This window comes from Lepisosteus platostomus, chromosome 4 (genome assembly GCF_059453375.1).
Source record: "Lepisosteus platostomus isolate fLepPlt1 chromosome 4, fLepPlt1.hap1, whole genome shotgun sequence".
Lineage (NCBI taxonomy): Eukaryota > Metazoa > Chordata > Actinopteri > Semionotiformes > Lepisosteidae > Lepisosteus > Lepisosteus platostomus.
Window position 1 is genome coordinate 59,446,740 of NC_142614.1, and position 27,070 is coordinate 59,473,809.

Here is a 27,070-nt window from a genome sequence, read left to right on the forward strand (position 1 = left end):
GACTTCCCATTTCCCTTTTTTCCGCCAGCCTTTTCAAATAAGTGCAGCTCAGACAAACCTTGTATTTTCCGACACTTCAAAAGATCCCCAACAAGTACGGTATTGCGGCCTGTTCCCATGCGGCTCACTGGTGAGAATCCCTCATCACCACCGTGCGTTCAAATGCCAAAAATGTGAAATGCAATCCACTCGCTGGACTACGGAGCAGTTATTTTAAAACTTCATGCCCAGTCTCTTCGAAACGAACATGGGAAGAAGGAATAACTCTCGTGGAAGAGGAAGCGGGACAATAAACTAATGCTTTTTTTCATGGTGCTTCCCTTTAACCTAAACTAAAGGAACCATAATGACTAAATCTAACAGTGCTTTCCTGTGAAGATAACCGTGTTCTTTATTTTTTGATCGCTATTTTGTTGTTGCTGCTGCTGCTGCTGCCCGCGTCGTCCTCGATGTCTCTGCCGGTAGTTCTCCCGGGATCTTGTTGCCCCGTTGCGGGGGTATCGTTGGCTTCCCAGCTGGCAGACCCATCCTTTAGGACTCGTCACCGCTGCATTTCTGGGGTGTCTCGTATGCCGGGATCTCAGTCCCGACTGCTCCCCGCTCTCCTCCCCGGCAGACCTCTGCTGTCTCTCGGCTTGCTGCAGCTGGTTCTCGGCTGCTCTATGGTGGCGCTGTCATTCGGGGCTCTGTCTCTCAGCAGTTCGCCTCCTATCAGGAATTCATGTCCGTTTTGGGCTGGGTCTTCGGTGAGTACGATTAAAGAGAAACAGAAATAGTTTTTTCCCCTTTTCCGTTCCTCTATTTTAATTAGATTGATCTGCTGAGTTAATTCGGAAGGTTGGTGCTGCGTATTTCTGACAATAGGGCACCTTTGGCAATGCGCGGAGAATACAATGTATTTTTTAGTATTCCTCGGGACCCTGGTAGACTTGTATAACCTTAATCCAAAAACAGGTAGCTTGTACGGGCAGTGCTGCCCTGAAAATGTTTTACTGTTTCGGGTTAATCCGAACTGAAGACATCAACAGGTAGATCTGATTTGGACAGGGCCTAACGTGGCAGAACTGAAGGGGGAAAGATACTGGAAATAACTGACCGCGAGTAAATTAATTTCATGAGTACACAACTTGTCTTGTTTGTGTTTTTGTATTACACAAGGTAATTTTTACATATTTATCAAATAGCAATATCATAGTGTTAATAAGTCTAATTTCGTGATACGCACAATGCAAATATGCATGCATATTTAGTTTAACCTTACTTTAACATTATTGTTTTAACACTTATGCAAAATTATAAAGTTAAATATTTTGTTGATTATCTGTTTACAAACCCTCATTCTAAAAATCTCAAGACCAGGGTGTCATAAAACAGCATTTGTGTTTCTTTCACTCGTGAGTAAAATCAGGCTTAATAACAATGCTATAGAATTTGTTTTTCCACAGAGAATTTTACCCTGCCTTTTCAGGTTTGTACATCATCTTACTTTCTAGTAGCGGTGGGTACAATCAAATTTATCATGTCACTTTTATCAACATTTAGCACAAATATCACCTTTAAATATATCACCTTGTGATATATTTGAAGTCTAAAACAACCAGATGAAAACTACCATGAAAAGATTTTTGAAAAGTGTTTTAATTATTTTCTTCTCCCAAACATGGACATACAGGTGATTTATGGTTTATGAATTGCATTTCATTGCAGGAGGTATAAAGGACTTTTCAGATCTTGCACAGTGAATTTGCTTTTGAGTGCCTCATTATTCCCCGGTTTTCGCAAGTAAATTCTCATTTGTTTTTTCGTTTATGGGGGTATGTATTCTTTGTACAGTACATTTAAGTATCCATCAGCTTCTGTCAAGAATCAGGGTGTTCATAGAATGTCATTTACTAAATTGGATGATTGGGTACAGTTTAAACTTATGGGAAAATATTAAGAATGAAGATGAGAGCATGTAAAATCACTATTTAGATTCTCTTCACTGCTTTACGTGCCACACCCTGGAAACGAAATTTTGAAGTGAAGCCTGAAATAACAAATACCCTTAAGTTACTTCCTGTGTATATAGTAATCAAGCACTACGCACTGCTGGAGCCGGGCCTGTTGTTAGCAAAAGCACTGGAGCTCCTGTGTTACTTACGGGGAGAGAGCTGTTGCTGCTAACCTCTGTATCATGACCTGGGCATGCTCAGTAAAGTTCTGGTCAGCAGACTTGTTTGGCCAATCGGTCTGCTCTCTGATGGCTCCTGTTCAGGATTAAAAGTTGCGATCCATGCTTGGTGCAGACAGGAATTATTGTCAGCCACGTTTTGGGCAGAGATTGAGAACACAAAGTGTTGCTGCCTCATTTCAGCTAGCTAACAGTGAAAGTGTCGTAGTCAATGAAGTGGAAGCCCATTTTCTTTTCTGTGTGTCTTTTCCAGCTTGTGTCAAAATAGCTCTCCCTCGTTCTTATTTTGTGCAGTGTGGCAAGAGATATTTAATCTGTTGTCTATAATCAAGATAGTGAAGAGGACCTAGATTCTGTCATAAAGGCGGGCCTGATGTGCTTACTAGCCCTCAAATGTGTACAGGGGCCCGAGATTCACAAGCTGAAGGTCTTCTGGAGCTCACACTGGCCTTGCAAAGGCATCAGAGGAAAGCCTATAAAGAAATTCACCCCCCTTTTATAATTTAAAGGTCATGCTCAGTTTGCTAGCATTTGCGAAATGTCACTGATATGTGGCAGCTGTCCTGAGGTGTTGTGACCCTCCTCTTCCTCCTCCATCCTCCTGACATGGAACAAAGAGTCGGGCCAACCTGTGGAGTGCAGCCTGCAGTGCTGCTGGACTGAGCCCCCTCTTCCACAGTTACAGTTAATCACATTTGCAGTGATTAATGGGCTGACATTCACAATATAGCGGTGATCATGTGGAGGTGCACATGAACGGGCTGAACGTGATCTTCGTTACTTGAGCAGGGCACTGCCTGATTTTTCAGCTGTTTTTCGCGTTAACTAAATTCATGCCTTTTCAAATGGTTATTGATATATATTCTTTATGAGCTCAACAATTGTGTCACTTTTACCTCAATTTGAAATGTCAAATATAGCAGCTAGCATTTTAATGATTTCACATGACATCATCTCAGTATTTCTCATTGGATAACTTTAACCTCAACCTCATATACCCTGGAAATTGTGTACATCCTTGATTAGCTGAAAGGATTATATCTGGAACCATAAAACGCGTGGGAATATCTAACTTAACAATAAATCAATTTTATTGGCCCTTTTTGCACCATAAATAGTAGGTGCTTAAATGAAGGCTGCTTTATCACTTGTATACAGGGGATTGTGAGATAATGAGGAAGAGATGTGTCTTTGCTTGTATTTGTTGTTTGTGACAGTATACTGTAGGTCCATAGTGCTATATGACTAGGAAATCATTACATACAATAATGAAAGCAGTGCTGTTGATATGAGATGCAGTATATATTTTTTATTTACATTGTAGTTTTATTTCAATTGATGATGTCCAGGCAAAGCTTAATGCCAACCATAAAACATCTTACATCCTAGTAAAATATACTTAATGCTATTTAACATAGTTTAAACAATGTTAAAGTTGTAAATAACAGAATATAATTCATTGTTTTGTATATACAGTACAGTACATACTGCATTTATTCTTATGATAACGGCTCATGAAATTGTGGAAAATAATTTAAAATCACATAAGGCTGAGATTTAGTTTTGGTGTTAGTTCATATTTAACCACATCTACTTAACAGCACATGGCTGTGGTCCTGCAGCTATATGTAAACAAATATTTGACCTCACTTTTCGTAATCATTCAGCCTGTGGCTGCTGAATCCTTGTTCACACACAGAGTGCATTTTTCTGGGATTCAAAGTATTTTGTTTCTGAAGCAAATTCCCTGGTCTCCATCACAGACCAGCTTGATGGGATGAAACGTAAATTTGATTAACCAGACAAACTAGATATAACTCATAGACTCTAGATATAGCTCATATGTAACTTTTCTCATGGTCTCATTGACCCTTGTTAGCTGGTGCCAGTTAAGGAATAATGGGTTCAATTAAGTCACTGATAGTCAATCCTGGAGGGCTACTGTGTCTCCTGATTTTCATCGCCCCCCAGACTCTTAATGACTGCATCTGAATCAACCTGTTTGCTTAATTGGTTCTTATTACTACTGTCCAGGGCTCATTGAAGATTATAAGCTCCTCATTACACCTAGAGTACACTAGTGACCTGCAGTCTCCCAGGGCCAGGAGTGACTGTCACTGAATGAAGTCAGTCTGAGCCTTCCTGGAATACAAACCAGACAACGCCTTGGCTCTACAAGAGCACACACACGTACTGTCTTCTTGTATTTTAACTTTTTCAGCTGTTCAGTTGTGCATTCCATCTGTTTTGTTTTATTCTCTCTTGTTGATGTTTAGTTATTGTCGTGGTAATGCAGCATGCTGGGGGAAAAATAAAGTCAATTTTGAAGAGTAGTGCAAATGGATTGGCTGAAAATGATTTGAGGATGGGATGCTCTTGTTAAGTATTAGAGACAGTGAGTAGGGAACCAAGTGACACTGTTCTGTTACTTTTATTTTGTGAGGGAGTTCAGTTGGGAACAGATTCCCATTCACCTTGATGGTCTGGAGGCCCATGTCTACAACCAGACATTTACAGGAGTCATTTGAGCGAAGTGTCTTGCCCAGGGGGTACAATAACAGCATCCCACCCGGGGGTTTGAACCCAGTCCTTCCGGATATGTCCACACATCTACACCACGCTACTGCTTAAACATATAACAGATACAAAGTCGTTTATTCTGATTGAAATAGAAATGCGAATAGTAGAATGTATTCAAAAGTGTAGAATCACATTCAGTGGATATTATGTCAAAACTGTAGAGTGGACGACGTCCTTTTTATACTGTGTACAAGTATGGTCATCATTATATAAAAGTGGCATTGCTGTTCTGGATTCAGTTCAGAGAAGAGTGATCAGGTACGTTCCTGTTCTGAAATGAGCGTTGTACCCCGGCAGGCTGGCGGAACTGAGTCTTGAACAGAGAAGACTACAAGGGGACCCAAAATAAGTGTTCAAAATGCCCAAAGGCATTGATAAAATGAAACCTTTTGACTTGACAGGATCAGTAGTGCAACACAAATAAGAGGACATGAAGGAAAAAAAGCCATTCGAAACTGAGAACAGTTCTTGCTTGAAGCGTGGCGCAGGCGTCCTGATCACATTACAAGAGCTTTAATCAATTAGCTACTAACAACCGAGTAAGCTTAGTGCTACTGTACTTTTGCGATACGCAAACTAATCGTCTCTCCTTCCCACTTGTGATTACCAAAATGATCTATTTCATACCAGCCTTTTTTATTATTTTCTTTTTGCTTACAGGTCATACTTTCAGGAATAATTGGGTTAACAACATGGAGAAGACCAGTGCTGCTTTTGGTAGGTGACTCTGTCCATGAGTATGTTACTGCCTGTGTGCTTCTGTGATAGGTCTCTGCTGTCATGGCAGCTGCTCTCACAGGATGTCTTTACTGAGGCTTTGTGCTTATCATTCCAGTTGTTTAAATAGATTTTGCATTCAGCTATGTTTTGTAGATACCATCTAAAAATAATTTACTAATATTTTAAAACCCCAGTAAAATCCAGCAATCCTCAAGTCAACATTTTCTCCTCTCTTACCCTTTTAAATTGTAACTGTAATTAAAATTAATGTGAATAATGAATTCTGTAACAATTGCGAAAGGGAACATGTACAAAATGAGTAATTTAACATTACTGATAAGAGTCATGAGGATCTTTTTTTGTCATTGATGGTATATATCTCTCTGCATTTGATTTCTTTATAATCAAAACGACCATAAAAGCATGCAGCTTGTTTTCACTTAACTGTCCTGTTGTACCCCTAACCCTAATTCTGGCTGTAGCAAGAACATGATTTGTGCATACAAATCATTCCTTGTTCCTTTGTTAGTATGAGTTATTAACTCAGCTCCTCATTGGGCTTTCCTATTGACATTCTCCCTCATCTGTATTAATTAACTGTTATCACTGACAGTTGTAGTAGAAGAGTGATTTTACAGAGTGCTTTCAATTGCAGTATTATAGTTGTGCCAAACTACTTTGTTTTTCATAAAGTTAAACATTTTTCACATTTTAACTGTCCAAAAAAATAGATAACAGGCCAGTTCAACCTTACCCTTGTTGAAGAGATACTGTCTTTTACATGAAAGATTCGTGGAAGACATTTTTTGGAACCAGGGTACCTACAGTAGCAATCCTCCAGTTGTGTCCATGCTTGTGTTGCAGCTCTGAGTAGACATTTTAAGTCAAAAGCTTACAGTTACACAGCATTTCAGAGCTACATACATTAAGCATTTTAAATCTATATCCGGTCTAACCTAATGGAAGAAAGGGGCTTTGAGTGTGTATGTAGCAATTCAAATGGTGCTTAAAATGTTTTTTTTTAAACTTTTTCTAGAAGTATTCCAACTTAATGATAAATGAAGAAGCAAATAAAAAATATCTTATAAACTTGAATGCAAGGCTATACAGCATGGTCACATTATAATATATATATATAGAATATATTGTTCTATAATTTATAGTACATGTAATGAAGGCTTGTGTTATAATAACTTTACTCTGAAAAGTGAAGTGTCTTTTCCACTTACGCTATGAAATATTCCATACCTCCAGTCAGCGCATCCAAGAGACAACAGGCTTCTTGGCAGAAGCTTGAGTCCCTTAATATGAACATTGCTGAATGGCTCCTTCTTGTGCTTTATGGAGCAGAAACACCCTGTAACCTCTTCTGGTCTTTTATGTGTTTCTCGGTGTTAGCCAGTCTGTTTCATAGCCTTTATCCGTTGCTACAAACTGTTAACCTGACATATTGCTTTGAGGCTTTCTTACTTTTTTGCTTGATTTAAACTTGTTGTTATGACAGGCGTTGAGTCTTCTTTTTGTAAAATTTGCCTGCTGCTCTTTCCTCTTACTTCCAGATTAATTGTATTCAACTGGATACTGCTGTCAGTTTTTTTAAATTTAGTTATTTTTTTATCAAACAACTGTGACCGCATAGTGGCCTCTTTCAAAAAGAAACTTGTTTGTGAACCCTATTGCAAAAAAAAAAGTGATTTTCAAATGAAATTTGAAGTGGAATGCAAACAATCCGTAAGGACAGAGTGTCCTGCCGTTTCTTTGTGAGGCTTTAATGCCAAATAAACTCTTTCTCACAAAAAGTTTCACTTAGGAGTTAAAGTAGCCCTGCCGAGATGATCTTTAAGAATAAGAATTTCTTGGTCAGACTTAAGTATCCGATTCAAAAGCGGAAAGAGATCAGTTAGAATTATCCCACTGCTGGTGCACTGTCTAGCTCACATGACTAATAGTGGCTGTAAACACAGAGTAGGGACAGGCCTACTTGTGTTGTGATTAGAAGGGTTAGACTGTATGTGACAAGCCTCTCCTTTTAGACTTCCTCTGAAGTGGATACATCAGCCATGAATTTCATTTCATTGGTTAGTACAGAGCGTCTTACCAACTGAGGTGTCTGGTTACAGAAATTCAGGAAGTTAAACTGACAGCAACCCTCTGGCAGCATTTCCAAATGGAATCAGTGACCTTTGGATTTGTCTATAGTAGTCTTGCTATTAGAGTTTTAACAATACCAGTGCACAGTATGGCCAGTAGAGATCATTTGGTCATTGTATACCTTTACTAAATTGACTGACTAATGCTGTTAATGGAAATTAATTAGCCTCCATTAAGCACCATTCATTTGCATTTATTGCCTTTGGGATTAAAGTTTTGTTAATTCATTTCCTTGGTTTGGTCCTTGTCTAATACATCCACAAGCTGCTGTATGTACTGCATAGGTGGTGTTTCAGGTAGCACTTAAATAACCTCAGCACAGTGGTGTGCATGCTAGTGGGAGTCACATGGAAGCAGAAAATGTATGTCGTATGTCCTCAACAAAGATCTAAAAATGGTGAACAACAATAAAAAGGACAATTTACAAAAACATTTTAACAACTGGATTACATCTATATTTCCTTTATATAAGTACTGTAAAACTGTTAATACAGAAATTTCCAAGCTGTGTATAAAGATCACTCTTATTCCACTAAAGTTGGGACTTTCTTAAAAAAAGCTCAATCATCTTTCACATGCAATAAATAAAAAAAATGCAGATGCTGTGATGAGCATATTCAAAACTACAGAATCATGGCAAAGTTTACACTGATTGGTGGAGTAGCTGTATAATAACTACACAGGAAGAGGTGGTGATTGCTGGAGTATATAGTAACAGCATAGGAGCAGGCACTGATTGGTGGAGTGTATAGTAACTACACAGGAAGAGGTGCTGATTGGTGGAGTGTATAGTAACAGCATAGGAGCAGGCACTGACTGGTGGAGTGTATAGTAACTACACAGGAAGAGGTGCTGACTGGTGGAGTGTATAGTAACAGCATAGGAGCAGGCACTGATTGGTGGAGTGTATAGTAACTGGTACTGATTGGTGGAGACAACAATACAGAACAATTAACTTAGTCACATGACTGACGCTTGGGACAAAATTAGGATACAGATAGCTACGTGATATCTAGTTTCTAGGAAATACAGTGTATCATGTTGACATTGGAGATTCTTATGATGACTGTTTTCGTAGCACAGAGCAGGAACCAAATAACCGCAAAAGACGTGAGTGCATTTAGGAAATTACTGAATTAATCCATCTTCAATATCAGAGATTCATGCCTTTATTTGAAACTTCAGGAATGTTTATCAGTTTCTTCACCCAAGTACCTCAATTATGTAGAAAATGTCTCCTAACATTCCTAGATAAGGCTATTTTATCAAATGCAAATTATTGAAGTTTGAACTCTTTCAAAGTCACTTAGGTCACCACTTTCAACTATGCTAGCTATAATTATAAGCAACCTGGCTGTCCAGCATTTTTATACAAGACTCTAATCATGCTGTGATGTTGTGTAATTGGCATATCAGTACTTGGTGCCCCTCACTTACCCTGATGTTTCCTTTTTTTGCCCAATACTTGTAGGATAATACGCAAGAGATTGTTTATGTAAACGGTTTCCCTTGACTTGAACTGCTCCACTAAAGCTTAATGTTTTCCCAGGCTTACTAGATTACTTCTGGAAGGAGCAACTATCACATTCTTATGTGAGTCATGAATCTTCCATATGAAGACGGGGAGATTCAGGAGTTTTAATACTGTATATGCCCATAAATATTAATATTGTGTTCTCCGAACATCAGTTTTTTTTCATTGGTCGAGGCTTTTGGGTCATAAACAAATCTGTACGAATAACTAATGTGCTTTTATTGACACATCATGAGCTCATCAAGTGGCACAGTGCCCTTAGGAGAAGGTATTTGTAATGACTTGCTTCATAATGTGAGACGCATGGTCCAGTTTCTTTCTGGAGTATTGCCACCGTTTGATGATACTGAAGCACTGCGGCCCAGTGTGCTGCCCATTTCCAGCTGCCATGTCTGTCTCTGTATTGCAGGTGAACCTCTTTGTGCTGCTGTCTGTGGTCTGCGTCCTGCTCAACTTGGCCGGCTTTGTTCTGTGCTGTCAAGGAGCCCAGCTCGTCTCCAGCATGTCCAGCTGCCAGCTGGTAAGTATGGGTCCCAGTTCATGCATCTCTGAGTGCCTGTCTTTGATTATGTGCCCTCTATAAGCAAAAAAATAAAAAAAACAATAAGCTACAGATACACTTTGGAAGCAAAGGTTTAGTGAGGTGTTTTATTTTGTAACGCCTTGACCTGAAATACCAAGAAAAATGCTAAAATAAGGGTATTATTATTAGAATACCATCATTTTTCAAAGATAAAAGTCTCAATTAGTCATTTTGCATAGGTCACAAAAACCCTTTCACGTTGGATCTGGAAATCCTTTTAAGGAGCGACGCTACCTGTGACTGTTCCTGGACATGCTGAGTGGTATGCAGAAATGTATTCATCTTGTTTACCCAAGACTAGAAGAACCGTGTTCAGCGGATTGATAAAATATAAATGGGGCCTCCAGCATGCCTGGTCTCCCTGGAAGAATAAATGTGCATCTGTGTAGCGTCACACTCTATTTATGGCAAGGGCAGGAAACCAGACACCCTGCAGAGCAGGAAGACAAGCCTCTGGACAGGAGCTCAGAGCAGCCTGCCTCTCAGTACTGAGGCCGAGATCCCCCTTCAGCGCTTCAAGCTGCTCTCTCATCACTTGACGTAGTGTTTCCACACTGGTGGTTATCGTAAAACAGTGGCTAAGCTCGGCACGTTGGCACAGTAGTTGGCGTTAGCTGTGTTGGGGGCCGAGGTTCAATTCTAGATGTGGGGGGCTGTCTGCGTGGAGTGTGTGTGTTCTCCCCATGTTCGTGTGGGTTTCCTCCAGGTGCTCCAGTTTTCTCCCGCAGTCCAAAGACATACTGGCAGGCTAATTGGGTTCTAGGAAATCTGGCCTTAGTGTGAGTGTGTGTGTTGTTGTGTCTCTGTGTGCCCTGTGATGGACTGGCGTCTTGCCTTGTGCCTGTTTCTTGCCCAGAACGGCTCTGGCTCCCCTGCAGTTAGATAATGGGACGGATGGATGGTAGCATCCCTACCAGGGAATATATCAATATGCTCAGCAAGCCTTTTAGACCTCCCCCCTTCTTACTGTTTGAGCAGAAAATAATGTTGTGTTGACCAAAAGCTTTTCAAAGAGCACTTTAAGACTTTTGTTTTATTGAGCATGACAACATGAGTCCAGATACAAAGCCTACGACTTGGAATCCAAATCCGAAGGGTCTTAGCCTTTGAAGTTGGATTCCAAGATATTTGAATTCATAAATCCTGCCCCAGTTGGAGTTAGAATAATAACAGGATGAATGAAAGATTTGCCACATGTTTTGTGTCATTCTTGAACAGAACGACAGCAGAGAATTATGATGGTGATGGTTGTTTTGTATTTTGAAAATCATTTACGGTGCAGACTCAGCACAGCTGTCGCTGGGGAATAAGGCCAGAGACTTGCATTATAGTGAGGAATTGGCACGCCTGACAGCTGGCTGACAGCTCTGCCCCACAATCCATTCACTGTCCAGGGATATAAAATTTTACCTGTTATAGAACATCTTTTACCTGTTTTAGAGGTAGTAACAGTAGTACTCCGATTCCTTTTTCAGTATCTTTGAAAATCTCTTTACTTCTGATGGATATTTGTTTGTGGGGAACTTGAAAATAAACTTAAAATACACAGGATCCGGTGACATTATTAGAGCACATCAGCAAACATCACACTAAAGACATTTCTCACAAGTTTCACTTGTTAGTTTAAATTTTCTTTCAGGATCAGAGTCCTTTCCATAGTCAAGAAAATATACTGAGCATCCAAACATATGACCCCATTTATAATTTTAGAAAAACAAAAACATTTGGATTTTGGATGTAGATTAAATGTTTTTGGTGGCATTTTGATTAATTGGTTGTTCATGATTGGCCATGATGCACCCTAATAACATTAACTGATTCATAACCACTGAAGCATCTCATTAGTGAGGATCTTGATGATAATAATAATTCCTTACATTTATATAGCGCTTTTCTGGACACTCCACTCAAAGCGCTTTACAGGTAACGGGGACTCCCCTCCACCACCACCAATGTGCAGCATCCACCTGGTTGATGTGACGCCAGCCATAGTGCGCCAGAACGCTCATCACACATCAGCTATTAGTGGGGAGGAGAACAGAGTGATGATGCCAAACCATAGATGTGGATTATTAGGAGGCCATGATTGGTAAGAGCCAATGAGAAATTTGGCCAGGGTGCCGGGGTAACACCCCTACTCTTTTTGAGAAATGTCCTGGGATTTTTAATGACCACATAGAGTTAGAACCCCAGTTTTACGTCTCATCCAAAGGACACCGCCTTTTTACAGTATAATGTCCCCATCACTATACTGAGGCATTAGGACCCACAAAGACCACAGGGTGAGCGCCCCTGCTGGCCCCACTAACACCTCTTCCAGCAGCAACCTAAGCTTTTCCCAGGAGGTCTCCCATCCAGGTACTGACCGGGCTCACACCTGCTGAGCTTCAGTGGGTTGCCAGTTGTGAATTGCTGGGTGATAGGCCCACGGATGATCAAGTAATTTAACCTGGTGAAAGTCAAGTCTGGTAAAAATCAAGAATGATGATGTGGAACTTATGGTGGAAACAACACTTCTGTGCCATTTGTACATGGTGCAGTGGTGCCAGGTTGTCTGTAGTGCATGCCACCCTGACAGGCCTCTGTGAGTGTGATACAGATGTGCAGAGCAGTACACCAACTGTTGTGCTGTTGTGTGCAACAGACAGATTGATGGGGCAATCGAAGTGTGATTGTCTGGTTTCGGCCATTTCACTTGATGGCAGCGTGGCGCTGCTTTGATCGTGTCCTGGTACCTCACTTGCTGCCCTTTCTGTAGGCCCGGTGTGATGACATTCCAGGAGGGCAGCGCACTCATTTCTCATTTATATGGTTTGTTCAAAGTTACTAAGTTTATAAAACTGTAAGATTTTTCATAATGTGTGGACATATGTTATGGATACCATAACCAGCATGGATACCAGAAACATCCATGAAATTAACCATGATTGAAGGCACTGGAACCTAACAGAACCTTATTCAGATGGAGTGTTCAGGCGTACCTTAGGAAATGTGGAAAGTTATTTATAAACTGCAGATTCCTGAAGGTTCTCTCTTTAGGCTTACTGAGACATTGCAAATGTAATAGCAATACAGACAGAGAAGAAAAGGTGATTGGGAGATCCATTTGCATGTCCAACTTCCTTCAGATTATTTGCTAGGAAGGTCCAATGTTTCTATAACACGCTTCAGAGTGATTGTTTCACTTTTTGCGAATTCTTTGTTGGAATCCAAGCAATGAAGTTTATATAGCATACTTGGAGTGGGCTGATTTACATGTTCTTGTAAGGAGTGTGAAACACAGCTGGCTTCCTCTGGTGTCCACTCTTATCACAGACGTGAGTTGGGAAGTCTTGCCTGGAGTCTGATGAAGTGATTTGTCTGTTCCTGCTCAGAGTGAAGTGGGGGATGTGTGTCAGTGCTGTGCAGACACTCAGAGTGCCAAGTGTCCAGAAGAGAAGCTCTTAAAGCTGTACCCTGGGAATTCCTGCAGTACCATGCGCATGCTGTTGAAGGTATGAGCAAAAGAGCAAAATTGAGTCAAATGCCTTTACTTAAATGTTGCTTTTTCTTTATTGTTGTTATAAAATTTGTGTGAAAGGATCATTATTTGGCCCATCGTTTTTTCTGTACATACATATACCAGAGTACGTAGTCTGATGGTACTTTTTAAGTCTGCTGTATAAGGATGTACGTAGTACTGTTTAAAATGAGTATGAATCTGAATAGAATAATTGAATTCTTTTAAACCGATACCACTGTGAATTGTAACTATATAAAATGAAATGCAATAATACAACACATGTTTTTATTAATTTTACTTTCAAGAACTATGTTCTGTATTAGGGGTACTTTAAATCTGAAATTAAGTTTATTTTTTTCCTTTGGCTTTTTCTAGAAAGTTCTGTTTGCCCTCTGTGCTCTGAATGCACTGACAACAGCTGTGTGCTTAGTGGCCGCAGCCTTAAGATACCTCCAGATATTTGCAGCACGAAGACCCTGCATAGTAAGTGAGTGATAGCTGTACCTTACAGCAACAATCACGCACGTTGGGTTTATTTTGGTCCATTATTGAAATAATTTTGCAATTAATTAATTGCCATGTCAGAACTTTATTTAAGGGAAAAGGTTTAGTATATTTATTTTGATGCTGACCAGGAATTACAATGTAGAAAAAGAAACAATAGTGAGAACACGTGGTTCTTTTCAAACTTTGCAAACTGACATTGCCCATTTAAAAAAAATGTAATACCTAGTTCTTTAGTCATTTAAATAAAAGTCATCATACTCGGGCAAACACTCTGAATGTGTCTATCTCATCCCCTCCATTGTGAATTTGTACTACTTCTGTCTGGGATGTCAGAGATGCCTCTGTGTCCCCAGGTGTAAAAGTAACAGACTTAGAAATCTTTCATCTCTGCTGCAATATCGCTCTTAAACAATGTAAAGTAACTCTTATCTCCTGTAACACTATTGCCCCACCCTCTCTGTTGGTAATGTTTGTCTATCCTTGTTGTTTTGTTATATTGGACTGTGTTGTAAAACCAATGACCCCCCAGGTGATAATAAAGCTTGACTTGAATAGGATTTGCACTGATAAACAAGCTTAAAATATGTTCCGGGTCACCAAAAGAGAGTTATTTTCTTATATGATTGGGGTTAAACTAGTCTCTTAATCGGATGCAGGAAAGTGAAAGTTCTAACCCACAAAATGACAAGGAATAAATAAAATCTCCCACTGACATTACAATACGATGTTTGAACGTGTGTGTTATTCTGACTCGTGAGGGCCTTGTCCTCGTGGCTCGGGCCCCTCCTGAGAAATCGCTTGTTCTTCTTGGCAGGATGAGCCCCGTCCCACTGTGGAGGAAGGAGAAGAGCCAGCCCGTGTCCCAGACCCCGATGAGTTCGTTCCTCCAGTTCCTCCCCCTTCCTACTTCTCCACCTTTTACTCCTACACCCCTCGGCTGGCCCGCAGGTGTGTGCTCTGTGCCCTGGCTGCCCTGAGCTCCCGGCTCTCCTTGCTCGTGCCTCCGGGGCCATCGTTCGCCTGGTGATTTCCTGGGAAGTGTGACACGTGACGCGTGACACGTGACGTGTGAAGTACAGAGCAGTAAGGATCTGTAAGAAATAAATGAGTAAGTTGAGGTGTGGTGGTAGCCTACAGGCTGTGTCACCATTTATCTGTAGGTCGTTAGGTCCATCACTGCTCGTTACATCGGCCGCTTTCGTGGACCACAGTTTCGGTTGCATCAGGCCGCACTTGAAAACTAAGCAGAAAGTCACTGCTTTGAAATCGGGTAAGTTAGGATTTGAAAACAGCTATTCAACTCACACATGGGCAACCGATTTCTAGAGCTGATGGAACCAAGGAATTCTTTCAGCCGTTTCTTGATGGTGAGTAATAACTGCACCTGCACTGTAAAGTGGCCACTTTAATGATGCTGACAGTTCCTTGTTTAAAGTAGGTCCTCTTATTTTCTTTTGATTACTAGCAGAGACGTTATACATAATCATACGGCAACTGAGAATGAATTTCAGTTCTTCTGAGTGTTTTGGTCATTCCTGGCCAAATATCTAGCTGTGCTTTGGCATCTCTCTGCAAGGTTTGCCCTTTATTCTTTTGATGATTGTAATTTTAAATGAACTTTAATGTCATGTCAAATGAAATCCGTCAATCTCTTTCAAACAGAATGTTTGGCAACAGCGTGATTCCTCTGCCTCATATCTACGGAGCCAGAATAAAAGGGGTTGAAGTATTTTGTCCTCTGGATCCTCCACCCCCCTATGAAACTGTGGCAAACCAATCCGATAACACAGAGCAGGTATTTCAGCCACTCTGCATAAATTCTTACATGCAGGTGAACTAACAAAATTATTACACCAAATCAAAATCATATTTGCAGAATTCTGTCAATTTCCTGCTTTTTTTGTGAGGAAAACGGTACGGTGATATTCCTTATTTTGTTCTGCAGTTTTAAAGATGTTAAGGGCGATGTGTAAACATTTCTCTTTGAGAGCTAACATACAAAATCCGTCTGCTTATTAAAACAATACTCCTATGTGTTTTTTTCCATGCCTGGAAATATCCATGCCTTTTTTGTTTCACTCCATGCCACTTTTCAGATATACTGTTTGAAGGACCCACAGATGAACATGCTTCAGTACTGTTTGCGTTGTAAGAGACGGGAAAGTTTAGCAGTACAGTACATCTGGTCTTTGTTACCTTCTCCCTGTAAGTCTTCTGTCATTTCTGAGGATTAGGCTTCAGTTTCTAATTGAAACAGGCACCAAATTGTTACAACATGTGACTAAGTGATTACATATTCTATTTTAAAATGAATTTAGAATATGCAAATGACCTTCATTACATGAACTTCAAGCAGCTTCATTACATTTTCCTAGTTTAAACCCAAGACCTACAAGGACAAAGTCTAATTAACTGTTAAAGAGTGTGAAAAGCTCTATTTTACTTACACACATAACACACTGACTGAACTTATTGGGATGCGTGTTCTGTCCAAAGCCAATCATTTTCTTTTATTTCTCAGGGTGCTGCAGCTGAAGTCGCAGAACTGACAGGGGGTTTAATCGAAACATCAGACACAGGTTCGTCTCATGGATATGAATTAAATTTCTGTCTTCATTGCTGACAATCCAAAGTGTGGGCAGAATTAAATACACTCACTCGCCAATTTACTTAAGTGTTGGTTTCTGCGAATCTTTATACACCCCAAATTTTACAGAAGTTGGAATCAACCCTTTTTTAGCCATCGTGTGCATACAGTTTTAATATATATAGTATGAAAAATTACCATTCACATTTCTAAATATATATATTGTGTAATAAAAATATAATAATATATTTTATAATTACAATAATTAAACACTAATCATAGCAAACCCTTATAAAATATACAGTACAGTAAAAAATTAAACATTGAAGAGAGAATTACCTTGGATGAAATTATAAATACTGTGCTGTACAGTACATATCATTCACCTATTACTGCCAGGTGCAGTAATTAAACAAAATAAAACACGCATAAAAATAAAATTGCTTTGGGTGCTTCCCTGTCATGACTGCAACATGGGTTACTCACCGTTTTCAGTGAAAAAGCGTGATGATGCTTACAGTAAAGGTTACGCGACATGTGGGAAAGCAGGGCGAGACTGCGGTGTACAACAGAGCCCAGGAGGATGCTGGTAGAAACGTCATAACACTTACCGCACTACTTACTCTTTACATACTGTATCAGACAGGAACTTTCCTGAGCTGGACAATTGTATGACGAGATGCAGTAGAGTCTTTCACGTAAATTCGAATTCACGCGAGTCGAGACTTGTGTGCCCAGGGCAGAGAGTGTAGGGGGAAGGACACGAGACGAGCACCACAGTATTACTGACCACAAAAACATCTGCTTTTTTTTTAACAATCTCATTGCATGGAAGTTATAGGAAATTGAAAGCTGTTTTTGAATGCTCATTCATAACTTCTTATTTTTATGTTATCAGGAATAAAAACAACTTTCAGGGAATATTTGTATTCCACTGAAGGAAATCCACCATTTACACATCAGCTCTTGCATATCAAACATTTGTTCGGAATGAGCAGAGGTCATTTCTACAGAAGGACTATACTAGCACTGCTGGATATATGTCATCAGAGTTAGTAATTACTGTTTTCTGTATGCTGAGCATGGTCATCTGTACTTTAACCATTACCAGGAAACAGAAGGTATTGAACTAAACAGAACAAATCTGGATAATTTGGCTACTGATCAGCTGTTAAAGTTTTAGAGTGTGTATGCTTTACTGATGAATGGAAAGGAGAATTTCTTTTTTGAATCTAGTAGTTTTTAGTCTTGGTGCATGGGGCTGTAATTTATGTTCTGGTGTCTATAGATGGTTGTTGCCAGGCCTCGAATACTCTCCTATCACAGCCTAAACCTGGACAGGTCTCAGGAGTGGCATGTAGAAGATCTTGCAGACAACTCTTAAGAAGATCAAATAGTGACCCAGTGCTGTTGGATGTGGCCACTAAAGGTATGAATATGGACATTTGTGCTCTGTTCTTTCTTAGAAGGCGAAGGCCTGGTTATGAACCGTTTACTATTGATTGTCGCTATAGAAGGCGAACAGTTTTCTGAACTTTGTCTAGACATTGAAGGGTCTTTTTACTTTTAAAATAAAATAGAAGACGGTGCAAACGTAATTTCTAGAGCAAATATTGGTATATTTCTTAGACGTGTAAAGGGAAAGTCAAAGGAAAATTGTGTTTTTTAATGCACATGGGAACCCACACTGCAAACACACCAGACAGACTTCAAGCTCATTATCCCTTTTCAAACACAGTGCAGGACAGTCTGAACACTAAATGTGTTTAAAGGCTGTAACATGTAAGATGCAACAGGGGTGCAATGTGTTAACACTGCAGTGATTCATACATAACATGATGAATATAAAAACCTTATACAGTACAGCTTTAGCTCATATGTAATAATAATAATAATAATAATAATAATAATAATAAACTTTATTTTATATAGCGCCTTTAAAGGTGGCTTCTCAAAGCGCTTTACAGGATGACAATAACAATAAATAAGAAGACTACAACAATAAATAAGAAGATTTCACAAGATAGGACACAATTATAATTACAACAATACAACAATAACAATAGAGGAGACCGTGGAAGGTGGTATTAAGAAGAGCAGAGGGGTGAAGAATGGAACCAGTTAAGTAAAGGCTTTTCTGAAGAAGAAGGTTTTGAGTCTGGATTTGAAGGAGTTTAGAGAAGGTGACTCTCTGATATCCTTGGGCAAAGAGTTCCAGAGCTTGGGGGCATAACAGGAGAAGGCTCTGTCGCCCATACAATGTAGACGGGCTTGGGGGACAGTAAGGAGGGCAGAATTTGAGGAGCGGAGGTTGCGAGGTGGGGAGTAGGGCAATAAAAGTTCAGACAGGTATTGAGGTGCAAAGCCATGTAAAGCCTTATAGGTGAGCATGAGGATTTTAAAGTCTACGCGGAATTTGACTGGAAGCCAGTGCAAGTCCTCTTTCCAAAGAAACAATGGTGTACCTGCAGATCTGAAGCCTGAAATCCAGCTGTTTGTCACCACTGGGCAGCACAGTGCCAGGATGCATTAATTGGCTGCTCGAATCGACAAGCTGGTGCTACAGATTGCATTAGTCTATAACATGACAGGCAGGCGCTCTTACAGTATGTCTGTCTAGAAATTGCTGTGTGTGTTTGCCCCTTCATTGTGGATCTTGCCCTCTTACAGCCGCTGCCAGAGATGTTAGGTCTTCTTTGAATATAGCTCCTAAAGCCTTCACTAAGGCAGCTGTTTAAAGTACTACGCGCCATTAGGAAATGTTGTGAGGGTCAGTTAGTAATTGTGTTTTCAGATGCAGCAGGACTAGGGACGGCCTCTTTTCTTACACTGCCCAGAACCTCTCCCCCCCTCCTGTCCTCTGTCCTCGGCAGTGCTGAGCTGTGAGGCCGCCACTCAGACCGAAGCACGTCCAGAGCTGGCGACGGTCACCTTGCGCCGCGGCCGGCGGTTCCAGGGGCCGCGGAGGCCCAGGCCGAGCTCCCTGGTCGATTATCAGAGCTACAGGGACACCAAGCAGCTGGTGGCCCAGTTCCTGGAGGACTCGCCCTGCAGCATGACCCCCGAGGTGCAGGAGGTGGTGAACAGCATCAAGACGGTGCTGAGGTCGGACCAGGAGCACATGGAGGAGGCCGTGCTGAGCGCCAGCTTCATTGACCAGGTTAGCCCCTGCGATTCCTCTGACTACTGAACCTTCTGCTCCGTCTGTCACAGTCAAATGTGATATCAGGCAGTTATACAACTGGAGACATGGTCTTCAAAATCGAATGGAAAAAATAAAGGAGGGGATTGTATAGTAGTTGCGGCTGGTGCAATTCAGCTGATTGTGCATCCTGGGTTAGTAGTGGCCTGGCTGCTCAAATGCAGAGTATCATCTACCCATTTTTCTTAATGGACACAGGTTTGTGCAGAATTATAATATATAACAAGAAATGTTTCTTTACAATATTAATATTTTAGGGGGGTATACTGTATTGTAAAAATTGTAGTTCTTCCTCTTTCTGTGGTCAGAAATTTTTTCTGTTGGTGTGTAAAAGCCCTGAACAACAGAAATGTCCTATCAGTGAAGAAAATCCCAGATATGAACCCTGGACTTTTAACTGGTTTAAGGAATCGGAATTCTTGTTAGTCTTAGAAAACATTAACATTTTGTCTCATTGACAACATGACACAAGACCAGAATTCTAGGAAGATACAAGAGACAAGTACAGGAAAAGGGAGATGGTATTTTTTTGATGATTTCTATATTTTTTACAGTACATCTAGTTATAAATGCATTCTGTGGTTCCCAGAGTGAATCACTTATTTGAGAAATTGCCGCCCTTCTACAGAGGACTGTAAAGGGCGTTAAAGGGCCCTGTGATTCTCTTTCAGACTAACTCCGATTCCACAGTCTCACTGTGTCCTTCTCCACTAACTCGTGCCTGTCCTCAGACTTTGCGGGTGTGTCTCTGTGAACCCCCAGGTGATAACCGGCTCCCAGGCGCGTCGGCCGCAGCCCTCTCCTGAGAGGACTGTGCACACGTTGCCCTCGAGGAAGCGCCCGGGGCTGCTCCACCTGCACAGCTGCGGGGACCTCAGCACCTTCACGGCAGCCGAGCCCCAGCCCGCGGAGCGCAGGAGACCCAGGGCCGCGCAGGATCGTCCGCGCAGCCTCATCGGGGTCTTCAGAGAGACGGTGCTTTGAGCCCTCCACAGACATCCAGCGCACAGGAAACCCACCGATGTTGGAACGTCAGATGAAAGCCAGATGAAAAAACACTGGTTTCAGCCCTGCTGGCCTCAGTATAAAGTACAGCAGAGGAGGCCATCAGGGAGTGTGTGCAGTGTCCTGTGAGGATTGGCTTGGGCTTTTATCAGTGGTTTAGTTGTCTCACCTATGTAAACTACTTTTAAAAACAACATGAAAACATGAAAGAAACATGAACGTTTTATTATAAGAAATTGGCAGAATTATGTTATTAAGGATAAGGGTTCATTCATTTTATGAATTTGGAACCTACAATTGTTTGTCCTTTCTGTAAGCTCTCCTATTGGGATTGTCCAATGCCGGGCTCCTGGCTGACCACAACAACCCCTGCAGCAGCATGGGAAAGCCAAGGCAGACCACTGTCTCTCACCGAGCTGCTTGTCACCCACAAGGTCGACGGTGCCTTACAGGAGAGTTAGCACGGATCGCCGGAGCAATGCTCCTCTCTCAGGGCCTGGCTAGTCCCAGTGAACCCTGCTGAGACAAGAATCCACTGTTCCGCTCCCCCCAACCCCTGTGACATCTGGCCAATTACTCACACACAGGTAACGTCTGAACGCCCTGCAAGTGATTGCTGGGTGTGGATACACTGTGCTATCCTCGTCTGTCCAAACGTTTTCGTATCCAGTTACAGACGCTGACTCACCTCTGGATTAGGTACAGATCTTCCGAATCTTATCCGGCTGAGGAACTCGATAAATTAGTGTAAAATTGACATGCCATACACTGAATTAAAAAAAGCAAAGGTTTAAAAAATACTGTGTTTTTCCCCAACAGTATAAGGAAGACGTCTCAGATGCCGTAGCCATTACAGTCAAGCGAGCTGGGCCAAGCTTTGATCTTTTCCTGCCAGTGCCTTTTAAATATTCAAATGTCGATCCGATGTACCTGCATCTCCACACTGTAAATAGCATCAGGGCTCATGTGGTGAGTTTCAGCACTTTTCTTTCAGTAGACTTCTCAAGGGCATGTGAGCTCCAGGGGCAGGAGACATCACACATTTAGTTTCCTGTCCATGCATGTTTAATGCCCCACGAGCAAGCCTGTTTCAATTCTTACATTCACTTCGTTAGCAATTATAAATGTCCTCTTAATGTTGTATTGTGCCAAATCTATATTTAATGACATTAACCAAAACTACAGAAGGGAATTAAGATTTGTATTCTTTTTAAAAAGCAGCTCCCCGTATATTCATATTAATAGTAGTTGCTTGCATTTGTATAGTGCTTCTTCATCCCCAAAGGGTATTCCCAAGCGCTACTGAAACCGGTGCTGTAAAAATATGTACTTCTTGCTCAGTGGAATAGTGTTCTGTATGTGCATCACAGATGAGACTCCCAAGTGTGCGTGTGTAGTTTTATGCAAAGAAAGTTCAACATCTGTGGTACTTTCATTAAAGTGCCTTATAAATCTTGCAACAATTTAAAAAAAAAAGACTGTGCCATTCTTTTGGAATTGGATGAGTATTTGTATATGACAAAATGGCTGGTAAATTTGTCTTGTTTTTCTAAATGAATGCACAGAATCATTGTTTTCCCCAAAATAATTATATGTGGCTTTGTTCTGAAAATAAACACCAAAACTATAAGAGGAAGTGCAGCTCATTGTCTGGATCTGGGCTTTTGCAGGGTTGTGATTTATTTTGTGTAAAGTATTATACATGATAATTTACAAACTCAAGAGAGTTTTATAGTTCTGCCTAGCCTGATTGACATCACATGACTGTGGATCAAAAATGTCTTAGTTCCAGAACTACACTATAGTTTCAATAGTAGAGTAATTAGCAGTGGGATGTTCTGTAACTGGCAACATTAACATTCAGTGCTTGTTCACACAGTAAAGTGCTGTTTTCCTCAGTGAGTCGGTGGACTAACAATTACTGCTGCTTATCTCAAACTCCTGGGCTCTAAGTAGTGGGTGAGTCTTATTACCTGTTAACAAATTATATGTAAGGGATTACTTTTTAATTTGTACTTTAGCTAGTATGTAACCTTTTAAAAGCAACTTCTCATACAAAGAAACTTGTAACTGTATGGATTACGGATTATAATTTTACAACCACACACACAAACACACATGATTTTCGTTATCAAAAAACTGCTGCAAAGCTCCTTAAGAGTAAGCTTAGGCTATGGTAAAATAGTCGGAGGAGACTGTGACTTTCTATCATACACTGGTTGTCTTGTACAGTATATATCTACCTCAGTATTCTGCAAGATATCTGTAATTAAATTTCATTGCTGCATTTCTGCATGAACATGTTGAGTTTCAGTATCATCGCAGAATCGATGTTCAGTGAGTGTCTTGTTTTATAGCAAAGAGAAGCAAAAAGGCAGTCCCATCCTTCTGCGAGTTGTTTATTGTTGTAAATAATGTTACAAACATTCTTGCTCTGGTAAAGGAATGTAGCTCAGTAATTGTAACATCACAGAAAAGCTAGCAAATAAATAAACATTGCTGTTGCTTTACAGAAAGTGTTTTTAGACGTTGACAAAGTTAATTACATTCAGAAGTGCATTATTAACACTAGAGTTGCCAAACTGACAGCCATCACCGTATTTGTTTTACAAGGGACAACTTTGTTACATTACAATACTCTACTTTCCCAAAGCTTTACGGAATTCCCTATTGCACCCCCGTTACTGAACAATGGTATAACTGTATATTCTAGCATTGCGCTAAATATATACATTAATTTCACACAATCGCCTTCTATTATTAAATAAACACAACCCATTTAATCAATGCACATCAGACTTGTTGAGGTCTGTCACTGCCTCTAATGACTGAAAAGCCAGTCTGGACTTTATATGTAACGGAGCCATACAAGTGCATCGGCTAACCAGCACTCTACTCCTGTGCTGGCTTTGGTTCATGTGAAGTGGTCATACTTGCACTTCAGCGAAACTGTTAAGCATGAGAGGTAAGCATGATGAGGAGTTCATATGCCATGCTGAACAAATATAGTTGCCACAATTTTTTTAATTAAAAAAAAAACATAAGGCCGATATGAATCTATATAGTAAAATCAACATAAAAAAACTATCAAGGAATAAAGTACTTCATAAACACTTGGTGCAGCAGAAGAGTTGGAATTGTCCGATTAAAGAGTTTTACGTACACCTCTGCCCACGGTGTCACTCTCGGATATATTCTGAGGTGCAAATGCCACCACTGTAAACATTAATCAGGAGCACTTATTCTTAAATCAGTTTCAGTCTATGCTGATAGCAGGACTGGTACATTAACGTACATACAAAACAAATAAGCACAGAGAGCTGGAAAAAGGTGGGTAGGTCTCATGACCAGCTAATCTAAAGAATGTAAATATTAATCAGCCTTGAATTCTCTGCACAGCCTGTAGTGCCACACATGGACTACTGTGCAGCTTTTTCCTTCTTCTAAGTACCTTATGTTTCTGAGCCAACTGCTGTCTAGTTGAAAAAAGTTCACAAAAGAAGTGTACATTTCCATGTGTAATATGCAAAAAATACTAAGCGCCATTGCATAGTTCTTATCAAGCAGGGGTGTCCAATCTTGGTCCTGGAGTGTCTTTGGATTTTCCGTTCGAATTCAGCTCTTAAAGAGCTAAACCAACTGGTTACTGGCTTAACTAGTGTCATTTACAGTAACTTATTCTCCCAGCTCTTCGGTTGCTGCTGCTGCTGCTTCAAAGAGACCTACAACACAGTCACACTGGCCCTCCAGGCTCAGGACTGGACAACCCTGTAGTGAAGCAAAGTGAAAATAAACTACATTCTAAATTAAATTTGCTCTTGAGCTCTTAACCTGGACTGAACTACCCAAGGGGTTTCTCCTAAAAATCATCTCCCATTTTAGCTCCTTCAAGTCAAAAATGCTAATGCTACTGAGAAACAGATGTCATTAAGATTTTAAAAAATAATACTGTTATGCAGTGATTTAAATAGGAATGGTCTAGAAATTAAATATTGTGCCATCAGAACGGACTGCAAACATTTGCAAAATGAATTCAATCTGTTATGAACTTGAGAAATAACAGCCCTACAAGCAACATTCTGATGTAAAAACACACAATTATTCTGCATATTTAATTAAAACTAAAAAAAACAATTATTTTAAAATATCAGAGACCCTGCAGTGATGTCATTTCCGACAATGACAAAATAATGCCAACAACATTCTGAAATTAAAGTTTTCCAGAATGAGAGAAATGAATAATTATTATATTCCGTTAATGACACTTTAGTATTACACCTTCAACTATATTAGGTTGCTTTTTAACTATGTGAAGGACTTGTAATGGTAAATGCAGTCCTTTCACGATTCACAGCTTTCTTTCACATTTCAGTGGGCAAACACTTCCAAGATGTAGAAATATCACAGCTGCTTCTTCATCTTCATTGTTTTTCCAAGTGTAAAAATGTAGAAAATCTTGTGATCTGCCCTGAAGAAAAAAATTGGCCAGTCATATTTGAATTGAGAATTAAACTGAGATTTAGCTTATTTCCATTTGTTTAAAAGGTTATTGCACTTCATGTTTCAAATTAAATTTAAAATTGTATATCAGTTGGTCAATATGGTCAGTAGAGTATAACACACTGGAGTTTGTAAAACAGTGTTCATTATTGTGTTTTATGAAGTTAATATCTCACTCTAACCCAGATGTGTCCCAGATATACCTGCATGCTAAATAATTCTTTCAGTGGCTTAATATCCAAGTTTTCCTAAGGTTTATTTACTGAAACAACTGGACATTGCTTTCTTCATTGAGCTGTATCAGCAGTTCTCCCTAAACCCTATCAGTAAAACATTGAAATTGCAAACTTAAGAACTGGCACAGTTTTATCCCTGTGTATTTATAGGCATTTATCTGCATTGTACATTAACTTGTTGAGTTTGTACAAGAAAGTCTTAAGATTGTTTCCTATTTGGGCAAAATGTTTAGGAAAAGCCCAAATAGTAACTGGAGGAAGGCTGAACTATTTTGATGTCTGCCATTATATTACTATTATTAGCAATTTATTGTTTACAGTACAGACTTGTTTTGGAAAGTGCAGAATTATGAAATGAGTAAAGGACTCCTTCATAGGGCCTTTAGGTTTAAAATTAATCTTGGTCCATTGTGATAAGAGCTGCCCTTTCAGTGTAAACAAAAAAAGAAAATAAATCTGGAATGATCTTTGATTGACAAAATTAATATATAGAATAATAAAAAACGAAAAAGGAAAGGAAATCCCTTGTTCTTTTTGTGACACTTTTAGACCTGTAAATATTGTACGGCTCTTCCTGTACTAGATGTCCTCCTTAAAGTGAATACTATTGTGATGCCACGAAGAAGCCAGCAACTGGTTTTAGAGAAGTGCAAGGCTTCAGCTTGCTGAAAAAAAAAATCAAACTTGCAATAGGTATTTCATCTCGCTGGATGGGTTTCACACCAAAATGCGCTGGTGATGAAGGATGCCTTAAATCTCACGAAAATGACACGCACACAAAAACACGTTGGGAAATGTTTCAGCAGACACAGAAATGCAGCACTATACACACAACCACAAGTGCAAAGAGTAGCCCTCCACAATGAGGAAGGCCCTCGGCATGTCAGCCTCAGATGTAAACCGGCTGTTCCTGGGCAGTCAGTAGTCTATACATGGCAGCTGGCATTGTCTTCATGTGTATCTGAAAGAAAAGAAGAAAACATGCATCAGGAAGAAGAGGGGGACTTTCTGCCAGGAGCAACACTGATAACAACACAGCCTCAGCTTACTACAAGAGCGCCTGTCCCAAAATGTCCCAAACCTCTATTTTTGGATCCCTGTGTTTTGCAATCCTGTCTTTTGTGTTGCTATACGACGGCGTTCACAAGTGACCAGCCTATTTAAACAATGTTTAGTTTTTCTTCCAACACCAGCTTCTGATGTGTTTTCAGATATCCAGTGAAGTGGAAGAATCTAAAACAATCTGTGAACATGGCTCAGTATACAGCAACTGCCAATAAATGCTGCTGGAATTTGATTTGGGTTGCTTACACTAAAGGTCCTCTCATAAAAATGCTGATGGCCATAGTCCTGTTATTAAGGAACAGCAGCTACTGCTGTGGTCTGGATTGATGCAGTATATTGTAACTTGAATTGGCTTAAATATGTATATGTTGTACACTATAAGATGTTATCCCCCCTTTTCTCCTGTCCATGCAGAAGTAAGTGAGTGGTAACTTCAGGTTAGTTAACCTGACTAATTCTGTCAGGAAAAGGGGGTGTTCTAAACAGTATTGTTCATTAATAGAAACAGTAAAGAATTATGAGAAACTATACATTTAAAATACTACTCAATATGGTTGGTAAATCGAAGTTCATTCTTTTGGCAAGGAAAACCATCTTTTCAGTAATTCAGTCAAACTCCAATTAAGGTGTAACACGCAGAAGAATATAAAGATGCAGTATACTTAATACTGTAGTGTTTGGTGTTAAAGAAATGGTGAAGAAATGACAGCTATTGTCAGGTCAAG

General features: G+C 40.1%; 2 protein-coding genes across 12 annotated transcripts in view; one reads left to right on the plus strand and one right to left on the minus strand.

Annotated features, from left to right (window-relative positions):
- entrep1 (endosomal transmembrane epsin interactor 1) overlaps nt 1-27,070 on the plus strand; it is a 29,094-nt gene continuing 2,024 nt past the window's right edge. Inside the window, exons 1-12 of one of the 5 annotated variants that reach the window (XR_015936046.1) lie at nt 1-746; nt 5,414-5,470; nt 9,568-9,678; nt 13,116-13,235; nt 13,619-13,726; nt 14,562-14,698; nt 15,413-15,545; nt 16,272-16,329; nt 17,626-17,766; nt 19,175-19,497; nt 20,302-21,131; nt 21,364-22,174. Coding sequence is in view for 3 of the 5 variants with exons in the window: in XM_088630081.1 (XP_088486207.1) it covers nt 450-746; nt 5,414-5,470; nt 9,568-9,678; nt 13,116-13,235; nt 13,619-13,726; nt 14,562-14,698; nt 15,413-15,545; nt 16,272-16,329; nt 17,626-17,766; nt 19,175-19,497; nt 20,302-20,523 (1,707 nt within the window). In the remaining 2 variants the exon portion in view is untranslated. Of the gene's footprint in view, nt 747-5,413; nt 5,471-9,567; nt 9,679-13,115; nt 13,236-13,618; nt 13,727-14,561; nt 14,699-15,412; nt 15,546-16,271; nt 16,330-17,625; nt 17,767-19,174; nt 19,498-20,301; nt 22,175-27,070 lie in introns of those variants that run through there. The other 4 variants (XR_015936045.1, XM_088630081.1, XM_088630082.1 and 1 more) reach the window with 4 other exon arrangements.
- apba1a (amyloid beta precursor protein binding family A member 1a) overlaps nt 22,928-27,070 on the minus strand; it is a 99,325-nt gene continuing 95,182 nt past the window's right edge. For all 7 annotated transcript variants that reach the window (XM_088630080.1, XM_088630073.1, XM_088630079.1 and 4 more), the window contains one exon: nt 22,928-26,241. In XM_088630080.1, coding sequence (XP_088486206.1) covers nt 26,170-26,241 — 72 coding nt within the window. In that variant the 3' untranslated portion in view covers nt 22,928-26,169. The remainder of the gene's footprint in view (nt 26,242-27,070) is intronic.